The sequence below is a fragment of the Heptranchias perlo genome, chromosome 4, assembly GCF_035084215.1.
Source record: "Heptranchias perlo isolate sHepPer1 chromosome 4, sHepPer1.hap1, whole genome shotgun sequence".
Lineage (NCBI taxonomy): Eukaryota > Metazoa > Chordata > Chondrichthyes > Hexanchiformes > Hexanchidae > Heptranchias > Heptranchias perlo.
In genome coordinates this window covers 86545403-86560028 of record NC_090328.1, presented here as the reverse complement: position 1 = coordinate 86560028, position 14626 = coordinate 86545403, and the positions used below count along the sequence as shown (strand labels likewise).

At 44.1% G+C, this 14626-nt stretch overlaps 1 protein-coding gene across 3 annotated transcripts in view; it reads right to left on the bottom strand.

The window, feature by feature from the left end:
• dock8 (dedicator of cytokinesis 8) overlaps window positions 1–14626 on the bottom strand; it is a 233949-nt gene that overhangs the window by 135973 nt on the left and 83350 nt on the right. For all 3 annotated transcript variants that reach the window (XM_067983264.1, XM_067983265.1, XM_067983266.1), the window contains 6 exons: window positions 11910–12085; window positions 9993–10064; window positions 7916–8042; window positions 5457–5669; window positions 5036–5121; window positions 230–296 (listed from right to left, as the gene is read on the bottom strand). In XM_067983264.1, the coding sequence (XP_067839365.1) occupies window positions 230–296; window positions 5036–5121; window positions 5457–5669; window positions 7916–8042; window positions 9993–10064; window positions 11910–12085 (741 nt within the window). The remainder of the gene's footprint in view (window positions 1–229; window positions 297–5035; window positions 5122–5456; window positions 5670–7915; window positions 8043–9992; window positions 10065–11909; window positions 12086–14626) is intronic.

The following is a 14626-nucleotide window of genomic DNA, read 5'->3' as shown; positions in this document are numbered from 1 at the left end:
AAATAGTTTTGTAAATTAAAAGCTCTTGTTAAGGAATGAATAAAAATATACAATGCTCATTTCTCAGTCAGATGTTGGCAGTGGAGTGAGGTTGCGGGAAAGGCAGAACAAATACATGTTTTAATTTTTAAAAATCAGCTCATGCAACAGATTACAGGTGTGCAGAAATTTGCTCAGACAACTTAAATGTCCTTTATTTATGGCAATACATTTTTATCTTAAGAATTACCTTTTTCTTCTCTTTTATGTCATACAAGGCTAAACTGGCAAACATTGGCTCTACTTCAATTTCAAACCTGTCAAGGAAAGGATAAGAACACATGAGGAATTTGACCATAGTAATTTAGCACAAACAAGTTGTCAAGAGTTTCAAAGCAGCCACATTTAAGAAACATTCCTTCTACTTGTTAAGACAAAACCTGACCATAACAAGCTATGTTAAACCAATAGCACACCACCATGAGTTTTTGCAGCTGCTGCTTTTAAGTACACAGGTTATTTTTGAACAATTCGGATGTGCTTTGCAGTCACTAATCTCATTTAAAAAATCTTCTCAAATTAAAAAGCATTAACATCTTGCAATATTGCTAGAACTGCCACAAGAATAATTATAACTTTTCCAAAAATGCAACTGACTCAGAAATACTTTCATTGTTGAATACCCTAATGAACTTCAAAAGAAAATATCATAATGATCAAAGTCATGACAGATGGTCTGAATCACTAACATAGTAACATCATCAATGTGAAAGCTGCACAATCAGAAGGTTCTGAATCCGTTTAATGCAGTGATGGCAGAGCCTCAGCCTTTGATCTTATCCAAGAGGTACAAGGTACTTGCTACCTGTGTGGATGAGAACATAGACTGCAGGGAGGATGGAAAATTTAACCATGGCACCATGATACAGGAGGCTATTCAAGTGGGGGGAGTAAAAACAAATGTGATACTGGTAGGGGATAGTATAGTCAGGGGGATAGATACTGTTCTCTGCATTGCAACCGGGGGTCCCGAAGGCTGTGTTGTCTGCCCGGTGCCAGGGTTAAGGATATCTCCGCGCGGCTGGAGAAGAACTTGGAGCATGAGGGGGAGGATCCAGTTGGTGTGGTCCACGTAGGAACTAACGACATAGGTAGAACTAGAAATGAGGGAGTTTGAGGAGCTAGGGTCCAAATTAATAAGGTAATAACGTCTGGATTACTATCTGAGCCATGCGCAAATTGGCATAGGGTTAAACAGATTAGATGGTTAAATGTGTGGGTCACAGAGTGGTAAAGGATATAGGGGTTTCAACTCATGGGGCACTAGCACAGTATTGGGAATACAGGGAACTGTTCCGTTGGGATGGGCACCACTTAAACCGGGCTGGGACCAGTGTCTTGGCGAATCGAGGGCTGTAGATAGGACTTTAAACTAAAACGCAGGGGTGGGGGTTCAGATAAGGGTAAATTTATAGATCTAAAGACAGAAGTCAAAGCCATAGAACAGTGTAACGATTTGGGTAAAGATAAGCAGATTGTTTCAGGAAGGGACAGAGAGTTTAATGGTAGTAATGCATCAGTGAATAAGGTCAAATCAGGGAAAAATATATTAACATGGATAGAGGATTTTTAAATGGACAGAAAAGGGAGAGTAGGAATAAACAGGTCATTTTCAGGTTGGCAGGCTGTAACTAGTGGGGTGCCGCAAGGATCAGTGCTTGGGCCTCAGCTATTTATAATCTATATTAATGATTTAGATGAGGGGACCGAGTGTAATGTATCCAAGATTGTTGACGATACAAAGCTAGGTGGGAAAGTAAGCTGTGGGGAGGACACAAGGGGCTCGATTTTACCAGGCCTGCGGGTTTCCGGCGGGTTGGGTTTCGGGAGCGTGGTCAACACGCTCGGTGAAATTAGTGGGTTGCCCGCGCGATCGTAGCAGGCAACACACTAATAGGAATCAATTACCTGCTCCTCCGGGGTCCACGCTGCTGGTCTGCGCGTCGGGCGGGCTGCGCATGCGCAGTACGATCTGTCAGCTGGAGGCTCTCTAGTTAAAGGGGCAGTCCTCCACTGACAGATGCTGCAACCAATGGAACAAATTTCAGCATGGAGCAGCCCAGGGGGAAGGCTGCTCCCAGTTTAATGATGCCTCACCCCAGGTATCATCAGATGGGGTGAGGAGGAGGGCGAAGACAGAGATCTTCCACCCGGCGGGCGGGAGGAAGCGGCCAGCCTCTGCCACCAAGAAGGCCTGGCTCGAGGTGGCAGAGGGGGTTACCTGCGCAACCAACATATCGCCCACCTGCATACAGTGCAGGAGGCGCTGCAATGACCTTAGTAGGTCAGCCAAAGTGAGTACACGAAGTCTTTCCCCTACACTCCATCTGCCACAACACTGCCCCCACCCCACATCTCCTTCGGCACCGCCAACACTACTCTGTCACATCACTCTTCATACCCACTCAAACCCCATCCTCATCTTACCTCCACCTACTCACCTCGCCAGTACTCATCCTGCCACTAACACGCGACCCAATCCTCATATCGGGATTTTCGGGGCCCCCCCGCTGGAAACCCGCAGGAAACCCGACCATACAATCTCATGGCTCTATCCCATACTCACCCTCTCGTGCATCTCCCTCACGGCCAGCCTCACTCAACCTGCCACCACCTGTGCTGCAGCCACAGGGCATGCATCACATATGTGCAGTAGGCAGCGTAAGGCAAATGTTTCGTGAGCATGAAGGGGGTGCACAACGGTGTCGGAGGGTTTGCCATGGGTGTTACCTATATTGAATTTCAGAGCAACAAACAGCACACATTATATTGGCATCACCACTGCCATGTCTCCGCGAATCCAGTCTGTTGTGTCCAATAATGCCCGCTCCTGGGTATCACTATGAGGACCCACCACTGATGCCACCCATCGTGTTACTGCAGAGTAGGTGCAGGTGTATTTGCAGGGCTCTTCCGCGCAGACGACTGAGAGACATCCGAGGTGTAGCCGGCTGCGCCCTGGAAGGATGCGGAGGAGAAGTTGTGGAGGGCAGTGGTGACTTTGACAGCGACAGGTAAGCAGTTGGTGCTGGGGCCAGCCAGGAGCCGCTCGGCATGAAAGAGCCTGCAGATCTCCACGACTACATGTCGAGCAAATCTGCGCCTCCGTGTGCACTGCTGCTCGGAGAGGTCCGGGGAGCTGCGCCTCGGTCTGTGGACCCTGTGGCGAGGGTAGTGCCCTCTGCGATGCGTCTCTCTCTGCGGTAGCCCTCCCTCCTGCTGTGCAGGTGGGCGTGCAACAACCCCGTGTTGGGGGGCTACACGTCTGTGCGGCGGACGGCGTGGACTGCGAGGCTGCTGGGGCTGGTCATGCTGTTCGTCCTCCGAGGGTGTCCACGCACCACCCATCTGGCAGGTGTTGGTCTGAGGGGTTGTGCAGGGTAGGTGGGTGGTTCCTCGGACTGGGGCAGCGGTTTCGTGTCGGTTTGTCCTCTGGCTTGGCGGGGGGTGGTGGGGGGCAGGGGTTGCCTTATGTGACACGGTGGCCTCCTGCGTGGGTGAGGGCTCTCCCCCGTGGGGTGCACCTTGACACCTGCCACCGGCTGCTGGCTGCAACACGCCTGGTTGGAGAGAGACTGTTTCCCCCAGTGTGGGAAACACGCTGCGATGCAGGTGAAATCCCACACTTCCTATTTTGACAGCTGATTCAGCTCATTTAATGACCTCAACAAGCAAGGTAAGTACTCTCAAGTGGAACCCCGCTGGCTTTAATTGCCTGCGGGATTCCCACCAGCGGGGGCCACGCACGCAGCCCCGCACGTCATCGGCGAACCCGGAAGTGGTCGGGATCGCGGCGCGATCCGGTCACGTGACCTCATATCGGGATTTTCGGGGCCCCCCCGCTGGAAACCCGCAGGAAACCCGACCCTAAAATCGAGCCCAAGGAGTCTGCAAAGGGATATAGACAGGTTAAGTGAGTGGGCAAGAAGGTGGCAGGTGGAGTATAATGTGGGGAAATGTGAGGTTATTCACTTTGGTAGGAAGAATAGAAAAAAAACAGAATATTTTTTAAATGGTGAGAAACTATTAAATGTTGGTGTTCAGAGAGATTTGGGTGTCCTCGTACACGAAACACAGAAAGTTAACATGCAGGTACAGCAAACAATTAGGAAGGCAAATGGTATGTTGGCTTTTATTGCAAGGGGGTTGGAATACAAGAGTAAGGATTTATTGCTGCAATTGTACAGGGCTTTGGTGAGACCACACCTGGAGTTCGGTGTACAGTTTTGGCCTCCTTACCTAAGGAAGGATATACTTGCTTTAGAGACAGTGCAACGAAGGTTCACTAGATTGATTCCTGGGATGAGAGGGTTGTCCTATGAGGAGAGATTGAGTAGAATGGGCTATACTCTCTGGAGTTTAGAAGAATGAGAGGTGATCTCATTGAAACATAAAAGATTCTGAGAGGGCTTGATAGGGTATATACTGAGTGGTTGTTTCCCCTGGCTGGAGAGTCTAGAACTAGAGGGCATAGTCGCAGGATAAGTGGTCGGCCATTTAGGACTGAGATGAGGAAAAATATCTTCACTCAGATGGTTGTGAATCTTTGGAATTCTCCACCCCAGATGGCTGTGGATGCTTAGTCGTTGAGTATATTCAAGACTGAGATCAAGACTGAGATTGTTGGACTCTAAGGGAATCAAAAGATATGGGGATTAGGCAAAGTGGAGTTGAGGTTGTAAATCAGCATGATCTTATTGAATGGTGGAGCAGGCTCGAGGGGCCATATGGCCTATTTCTGCTCCTATTTCTTATGTTCTTATGTTAAACACATGAATGTTCAAGCTACCATACAATTCGTTGGTTATTAATCTTTTGTTGAATAACACTAGCAATTTGTACTCAAGATTACTTTTAAATAATGTTAGTATTTCTTGGAATTAGAATATTGTTTTTGACTCGTTATAATTCCACATTTACATTTTACAGTCAATACTTCAGGTAAATTTGAGTATGTTAAAACTGTTTTATGTAAATAATGAAATGTGAAAATTACTTTAAGATTTGGCACTTTACATGGATCCTCTGCCCCAAGTGTTCTTTCGGACAGTCAGGAGCTGGACGAATTTCCACTGCGTCCTCCTAGCAACAGAACGGAAGATGTTTCAAGTACGTTACATATTTTGTGATGAATTGCCATTCATGCTAACACATCCATGTTTCTAATCCAATTAAAAGCATAGCATCAGTTAGCAATTTTTGCAGACTAATTGCATGTTTAAAGGTACTGTAATTAATGATTAGAAGGAGTATTATTTTCTTGAAAGAGAATCGTGAAATTTCCAGAAAACAACTTTGCAGCGAGAAAAGAAAGCGTGTGCATGCTTTTGAAATTGCAAAGTATTCAAATTAACAAAAACATTAATTGTCCTTTTACTATTGTTTAAACAACGTGTAAAATCTTTATAACCTCATACCTCGTCTGTTGATGGATAGAGAGCAAATAATTCTGTCTGTCGGTTGGCTCTCCGTGTTTCTTCATTTTGTCTGTCAAGCTCCTCTGGACCGATGGGCTGAAATATATTTTCTAAGCGGGTATCTGGCTGCAAGCTTCGAAGGTCAAAATCACATGATGTCAATGTTGACCTCCCAGTTTCCTCACATAGAACCGGATGAGGTCTTGAATCATCCTGTAAGAAAAGTCATTACTGATTTATAAGGTCGGGTAAAGGCATACAACACATAACTGACACGCTTGCAAAATCAGGGTAGGTTTATTCTGGGCCAGCACCACCAGAAGCCTTTTAACTTCCCCATCACTTAAACATGCTGGTATTAGGAAGCTTGCATAGGAATGTTTGGAGGTGATGTTCCAGTCAGACTCCAAAAAGGGCAGCAGAGCAGTAACCTCTGACAGTCAAGTCATCATGTTGTATATGTTCTATTAAAGGGACACAAATAGGATCATAATGGTCATAGTACTTTAGAAGCATTTAGGTATAATAATAGTTTGATGTTCACATCATCTAAACACAGTAGTATAAATCTGGCTGGAGGACATGACAATCACAGTGCTCAGTAATCATCATTTCTGGAGGTTTACAAACATAACTTTCTTGCCGGCATGCAAAATAAAAAGAACAGAATGAGGTCTTAAATCATCCTGTAGAAAAAGTCATTTCTGATTTATGAGACTGAGTAAAGCCTTCAAACGATGTGTAAAATGTTCATAACCTCATACATTTTCTTACTGAGAAATCCCATATTACAGGAATAATGCCACTCAGGTATCAGAAGTAGCTTCATTATTGTAAAATTAATGTTAGATATCCCATTTCAAAAAATAATAAATTAAAAAATGGTGATTTTTTTGGTGGGCATAATTTTATTGTCCACTTAACTGTGCAAATGACCATTCCATCTTTTAAGGGGAAATTGGATATATATTTGAAGCAGAGAAAAACACAGGGCTATAAAGAGAAAGTAAGACAATGCGATTTAACATAGAACAGGCACAGACATGACGAGTGAATAGTCTCTTTCTATGCTGTAAACTTCTGTGGTTCTATGAAAAAACGCTTATTACAAGAGTAATGCTACTCAGATTTCAGAAGCAGCTTTATTACTGTAACATTATGTTATATATACACTACTTTGGAAAATGTTTTAAATAAAAGTGGTGAGAATCTGGTCAGCAGTAATTTTAGTGCCCACCTAACCACGTGCAAATAATTCTGCGATAGTAATAGTGGTTAACATTACATAGTCGTTAACATTGCACAGCATTGGTTTAAGAGGACAGAAACATTTTAATGGCAGTGAGTTAATGACAGCAATAAGCTTGTTGAGGGTGGATCAAATAAATCAGCAATTCCCAAATCAATACATGGCATACTTAACTGGACTTCAAGTCACACTCAGCCCAGGCCTTAATTTAATGTTAGGACTGGAAAGTCAGTGTACTAAAAGCCAATTTTTACTATGGTGCATGTATCAGTTAAAAAAAGCACATTCTATCCTGAAGTATAGGGAGGCATCATGCATCAATGCAGAAGCTTGTTGAACAGTGTTTTATTTGCTACAAATGTAGCGCACATCACATTAGGGTAGGGCATCATTCAGTATGTTTATTTACACGGGAATGTAACAAAGAAGGACTTAATTGTGCCCTTTCAACTCGAAACAAGTCAAACACCTTCCACGCGAATATTGTAATAATGGTAGGACTTCACAGGAAAAAACAATGTCAAACCAGTCTGAACATTCCAGAAACAGTTACCGTCCCATCCAAGTAAATGGACTGCCACCATGTTGAAGAGTTATATCTACAAATGAACTACATATGAAAGACAAGTTTAGAGCAGGGAATACAAGCCACTGGAGTCATAAGGAGGGATAAGTGGAATGAAAGTCACTTCAACTGGGTGGATACACTTCCTAGCAGTCAGTTCGGAGCATTATCAGTAGACAACTGGAAACAAGCTAACTGCTGGCTTCCCCCTCTTTACATTTTTCCCCCAAATTTCTGTCCTCCTTTCCTGACGGCAGGGATTCTCGCTTGGTACGGTTACCCAAGTGTCGAGACCCCACCAGTATCTCGCTCGAGTGACCAATCTTTATGTGAGAGCCTAGACAATGAGTGCTGGCAGATTGTTCAACAGCAGGAGAGGGGGAGGTGTCACAGTCAAGCTCAGTCCGGTCTTTCTTTGATGGTCACACATTTGCTTTCCACCAGGGATCACTGGACATTAATCAGGATGGTGTTTCTTCAATAAGTTAGTTGGCTTCATTGCTAAAATATAATAATAATTAGCAGAGACATTTGCTTGGTTTACAATTTTCGCTGGCTACAAAATTCTATAATGAGAAAAAAATAAAAAAGGAAAGTCAGAAAAGATAGAGTAAAACAAAGAAAGTGAAATAATTGAACAGATACCTGAAATTCTTGATTGGCTGAGTCACCACTTTCTTCTGATTCAAATAGCTGTTTTGGAAGAGTCTTGAACAGATCTCTCCTTGATTCGAGTCTGCTTGAATTCAAGGACCCTATTTCTCCTTGGTTCCTAAACACGAGGCATTAGAATGAACATAAGCTAAAACAGGATACAACAACGTTTCAATGTCTCTGGTAATAATCCATTATATTTTCCACATAAGTCACAAAAATGTGTGGGATGTTAGCAGCTATTTAACAAGAAAGAGAAACATGCCTTGAATATGAAGAGTTGACTTTCTCTCATGCTTCTGGTTTTAATAATTGAAAAGGAGTAATTGGTAAATCTTCAAAAACAAATAAAGTTTTTGCAGTATGGCTGTTTGAATTCCATTGGGTCTTGTAGATAAGTATCTGATTTCTTTAATAGTTTAGCAGCTTATTCATCTGAGCTGACTGATTTCTTCAGTGGCTTGGAAGGATCCCTACCTCTAATGGTCTGGAGGGCCATACATCAGAGGAACCCATATTCTCAGTGGTTTGGAGCACTGTAACTCAGATAGATCCATATGCCTCGTGCTCTGGGGCCGTGAAGTCAGACTGTAGGTTGGCAGATCCAAATCCCCCCTCCCCGCCTCACCCGCCTCACCCACCTCCACGCCTCACCCACCTCCACGCTGTGCGCTAGGGACATGGTGGTTTGTGGGATGATGTTATAAATCTGAATTATTTGATCTACCAACAGTCTGGGTGAAGTTTACCACTGAAACTAGACTAGTTTACGTCGGGTTTTTTTAGGTTTCCATGGCTCTTCCGCCAAAGTTGTGATAGACGATCAGGAGAATCCGTGTTCCTAAGGATATTTGGACAAATTTGGGGAAGGGGAGTAGGGTTGGCTAAGTACATTTAGTGATGCACCATGGGTAGGAATTTCCCAGAGGTTTTCCTGACATTGGCTGGAGTTTATTTTTTCTCAGTCCTCCCAGGACTAGTGACTGGGGAAGTAATGCATGAGTTTGTATCATCTAATGGATATGGTGGGACTGAAAATCTGTGGCCCTTCCAGCGCAATGCCGCTGTAATTTCAGTGGGAGTGACAGAAGGAATGCAAATGAAACCAGGAACCAGATACGCTGGGTCCCGAGTTTACCTCCGGGATTGTGGAATTGCTTGTTGGGGACGGAGCCCCCACTCACACCAAACAAGACATCGGCATAAGAAGGGCAGGGTCAGGAATTCCCATTTTTCTAGTCCTCAGAGGGATCCGGCATAGCATTGACAGATGTATCCAGGGATACTTACCAGCCAAATGGCGGAAATGGGACACATCATGGGGCCCATGGCCTGGACCCCTGAAAGAAAAGTCAGAACTTTAAAAAAAAAAGTTAATGCAATCCCTATATATAGGGAGACACTGGAAGCAGTGTAAAGATGTTCCTGGGATGGGACCTAGCAATCCGCTCCCGCCCCCCCACCGGCTGGCAACTCTTCCACTAATGTCTACAATGGATGGGTGCCCTTGATGCACCCTCAGCACCACAAAAGCCTGCTATTGCCATGTTAATGAAGTAACTTTCCCTGACCCCATGAGCTTTGGTGGTGTCAGCTATGGAAGTCTTGGGTGGTCACATCTTGGCATTTATGCCAGGATGTGTCCCCCCACCCCTACTCCCCACACACCGCTGAGGACGTTTGAGGTCATTGAGCATTCATAGGCTCAGTGGTCTTTTCTGGTCATTTCTTTTGTGTGTTCCTACGTCTTACATACATAGTACAAAAAGCAAAATACTGCAGATGCTGGAAATCTGAAATTAAAACAGCAAGTGCGGGAAACGCTCAGCCACTTCCGATGAAAGGTCATTGACCTGAAACATTAACCCTACCTTCCTCTTTCCACAGATACACAGTACAGTCTAGTTCACAAAATAAATACCTTGTCAGACCTCAAAGTACATGAATATTTCCTACCCTAGCAAAAAAAACTGCAACAATTCCAAATGAGTTGTGGTTAACTTGATAATCTTCCAATCAATGGGTTATGTTTTGTTTTACCACAGTCGAGTTAGAACTGTTAATTTACCTTCTATTGACAATAAGCCAATCTTGAGTGTAGGTCTGGACACAGTCTCGCACATGAGGATCTAAATCAACCCTAGAAATTATAAAAATATAGTTAGTCCCAACAAACTATCCCCATTTCTATGAGTAGTTATGTACTGTTAAGAAAATAAATGTGAATTTTTACAAACTACTACAATACAAATATTACGGTACTGGGATAAATGTTTAATTTTGAATTTAATCACCAGGGAAAGATTTCTTCTGTATGCTCTGTCGTAAGTGTCAGTTTGGCTCAGTGCTCTTTTCTCTGAATCAGGAAGTTGTGGGTTCAAGCCTTATTGCAGGCCTTGCACACATAATCTAGGCTCACATTGTAATGCAATACTGAGGGAGTGCAGCATCGTCACAGCACAGAGAGTTTTGGCGGACGTATCTCAGAAATGGCACGAATGATCAAGGAAATTTGCGCGTACCGATGTTTCGGTGTAAAACTGGCCTAAATCAGTTACTTACGAATTTCCTTGGAAAAAAATAGGACAGCGTTGCTCTAATGCCATAGTTACGCTGAAACTTTCGAAGAAATTCTGGCCCACGTATACTTTTACCAACTGAGCCATTGGGAAATCTGGTTAAAAGTTTTTTTTCTTCACAGTGCAGGCTTCCAATCAACAGAAAGTAGTTATTCCTTTCCCCACCACAACTACTTTGGCAGGAAGCTCATTATTTTAATGCTTTCATTGGTTGTGGTAAAGTGTGTAAATTACTGGAGTTATTTCCTGTCACCTCTCCCATTACTTTTTCCTAAATCTCTTGGCCGGGAATTTCCTCAGACCTGCTCCTGCTCTGTCCTGGTAACTTCACTGGAGATTTTTGCTGCATTTCTCATGAAGTTACAGCAGCAGAGTGGGAGCAGCTGAGGAAACCCCTGGCCCTTATTTTAAAATTTGAATAAATATTTGGAAATTATCTCAAAAATTTTGGTTAAAATAACACATGGCTGTGTAGCTGATACAGCTCCATGTTCTTTTTTTTAATCAAGAAACACTTTTACTTGATGTATTGTCTTGGTGTGGCCACACTAAAAGCAGCACTGGCGGTGGTCTGGGAGCAGGCCGCCCAACTGGGTGTCCTCTTTACTGCAGTTGACGTGTGACCCAAGGAGCCCAGAGGGAAGAAAAATGCTCCTAACCTATAATCATATTCCTTTCGTTTCGAGCTTCTCTAAGGCTTAAAAATTGACATGTGTGTGTGGGTGTGTGTGTGTGAGAGAGAGTGAGTGTGAGTGTGTGAGATATAAATCAAAATATATCACAATCATACAGCACAGAAGGAGGCCATTCGGCTCTTCGTGCCTGTGCCGGCTCTTTGAAAGAGCTATCCAATTAGTCCTACTCCTCTGCTCTTTCCCTATAGAGCCCTGTAAATTTTTCCTTTTCAAGTATTTATCCAATTCCCTCTTGAAAGTTACTATGAATTTGCTTTCACCAGCCTTTCGGATCATAACAACTTGCTGTGTAAAAAAAAATTATTCTCATCATCCCTCTGGTTCTTTTGCCAATTACCTTAAATCTGTGCCCTTTAGTTACTGACCCTCCTGCCAGTGGAAACAGTTTCTCCTTATTTATTCCATCAAAACCCTTCATGATTTTGAACACTTCTATTAAATCTTCCCTTAACCTTCTCCGTTTTAAGGAGAACGATCCCAGATTATCCAGTCTCTCCACATAAGTGTCCCTCATTCCTGGTACCATGCTAGTAAATCTCAACACCCTCTCCAAGGCCTTGATGTCCTTGATGTCCTAATACTGTTGAACAGTCTCTATGCATCAGAGAAGTTCCATGAAATACTGTCATTTTGGTATTTCATGTTTGTTGTTGTATAAATATAAGGATAAATTGTATTAAACTGGACCAAACTGGTATATAGGTGTTATACCCTTCTTCTGGAACAGAAGGCTGCATGGTCCTGCACTCCCTTGGAACAAAAGTAATCTCCAAGTCATCGTCAGGGAAGTCACCCAGGTCTTGTTGAAGGTCAGGGTCTGTAACGTTGAATTGTGACATCAGGAACTCCTCAAAGTCCACTGGCACCACAGGGTCGTAAAATGGAGGCTGGATGGATGCAGAACAAAGCTGGGGGTTAACATGAGGCTACAAATAAACACTATTCAGAATCCAATAGTTTACTTAAATTTCAATAGTTTACATAAATGAAATACAAGCCAAATTTAAAATTGCACAGAAATATTAGATGGTGACTGTGGTGGGTAGCTCTGGCACGGGACGTCGCAGCCACGATCCGTAGTAAAAAGAGTGTTGGGGTACCAATTACATCATCACACCCTGACATTTAAATATTGATGTGGCCCCCGCCCGCCTGTGGTGAGCACCTTCCCCATAACCGTAATCGGTGGGATTAAAATGGTGGCATGCACGAATGCATCATGCACCTGACCACCATTTTAACCACCTGCCCGCCTCATTCTCGCCACAGGGTTAAAACCAGAGCTGAAGTTAAATTCCGTTTTATTACATGGGATTCCAGGGTTTTTATCAATGTTTTGAGAATCAAATTCCACAATTTGGTCCATTTTTTGTGAAAACTGCAGTCCTATGGCCTTGCTTATAACATGTGAACACAAGTATTTACACTGTGAGTGCAGTGGGACCATGAGCTTGTTATAACATAAGTTGTTGGTGCACTCAATATTTTATCACTTGTAATGTAAGGAAAATCCAAAGTACACAAAAGGGTTGGATTTAGAAATTCTGATGGGGAATATGAGCACTGAGGGCAAAAACAATTATTTCCTGGAGGTTTTGGGACATTGTTTAAGATGGTGAATGGAGTGCACTTGATCCTCAAGTGAGTCCATCATCAACAACACGATATCATCTGAGAAAAGGAACATTCCAATTCTTTTCAGAAATACTCAGAACAAACAACCTAACGCCACCTCTTAAAATGCCATCCAATACATCGTGATGTGGAGATGCCGGTGATGGACTGGGGTGGACAAATGTAAGGAATCTTACAACACCAGGTTATAGTCCAACAAATTTATTTTAAAATCACAAGCTTTCGGAGATTATCTCCTTCGTCAGATGAATGAATGAAAAGGTTCTCAAATCGCATATCTTATACGATGTTGGGACAGCATCACACCAATCAAAAGGTGTCGTTGTTATTCAAACAGGCCAGTCACGGAGAACAGCACGTCCCAGTACACTCGATATACATTGTGTCTTTTACACAGGCAGGCAGAAAGAAACTCAAAATAGCAGAGAGAGAGAGAGAGAGAGAATTTTTAAAAACATATAAATTTTTTCCCCCTTTTTGCTGGTGGGGTTACGTGTAGCGTGACATGAACCCAAGATCCCGGTTGAGGCCGTCCTCATGGGTGCGGAACTTGGCTATCAACTTCTGCTCGACGATTTTGCGTTGTCGTGTGTCTCGAAGGCCGCCTTGGAGAACGCTTACCCGAAGATCGGTGGCTGAATGTCCTTGACTGCTAAAGTGTTCCCCGACTGGGAGGGAACCCTCCTGTTTGGCGATTGTTGCGCGGTGTCCGTTCATCCGTTGTCGCAGCGTCTGCATGGTCTCGCCAATGTACCATGCTCCGGGGCATCCTTTCCTGCAACGTATGAGGTAAACAACGTTGGCCGAGTCACATGCGTATGAACCATGTACCTGGTGGGTGGTGTCCTCTCGTGTGATGGTGGTATCCGTGTCGATGATCTGGCAAGTCTTGCAGAGGTTGCCGTGGCAGGGTTGTGTGGTGTCGTGGACGCTGTTCTCCTGAAAACTGGGTAACTTGCTGCGAACGATGGTCTGTTTGAGGTTGGGTGGCTGTTTAAAGGCGAGCAGTGGAGGCGTGGGGATGGCCTTAGCGAGGTGTTCGTCGTCATCGATGACATGTTGAAGGCTGCGGAGAACATGGTGTAGTTTCTCCGCTCCAGGGAAGTACTGGACGACGAAGGGTACTCTGTTGGTTGCGTCCCGTGTTTGTCTTCTGAGGAGGTCTATGCGATTCTTCGCTGTGGCCCGTCGGAACTGTCGATCGACAAGTCGAGCGTCATATCCCGTTCTTACGAGGGCGTCTTTCAGCGTCTGTAGGTGTCCATCGCGTTCCTCCTCGTCTGAGCAGATCCTGTGTATTCGTAGGGCCTGTCCATAGGGGATGGCCTCTTTGACGTGGTTGGGGTGGAAGCTGGAAAAGTGGAGCATCGTGAGGTTGTCCGTGGGCTTGCGGTAGAGTGAGGTGCTGAGGTGCCCGTCTTTGATGGAGATTTGTGTGTCCAAGAAAGAAACCGATTCTGAGGAGTAGTCCATGGTGAGTTTGATGGTGGGATGGAACTTGTTGATGTTATCGTGTAGTCTCTTCAGTGATTCTTCGCCGTGGGACATTAGTAAACCAGATGGGTTTTTACGACAATCCAGTAGTTTCATGGCCACCATTACTGATACTAGTTTTTTTTTAAATTCCAGATTTTTATTTAATTAATTAAATTTAAATACCGGGGCGGGATTTGAACTTGTGACTCTGGATTATTAGTCCAGGCCTCTGGATTGTTATTCCAGGCCTCTGGATCGTTATTCCAGTGACACAACCACTATGCTACCGTACCCGTATAAGGAAAAGTGATCAAAGG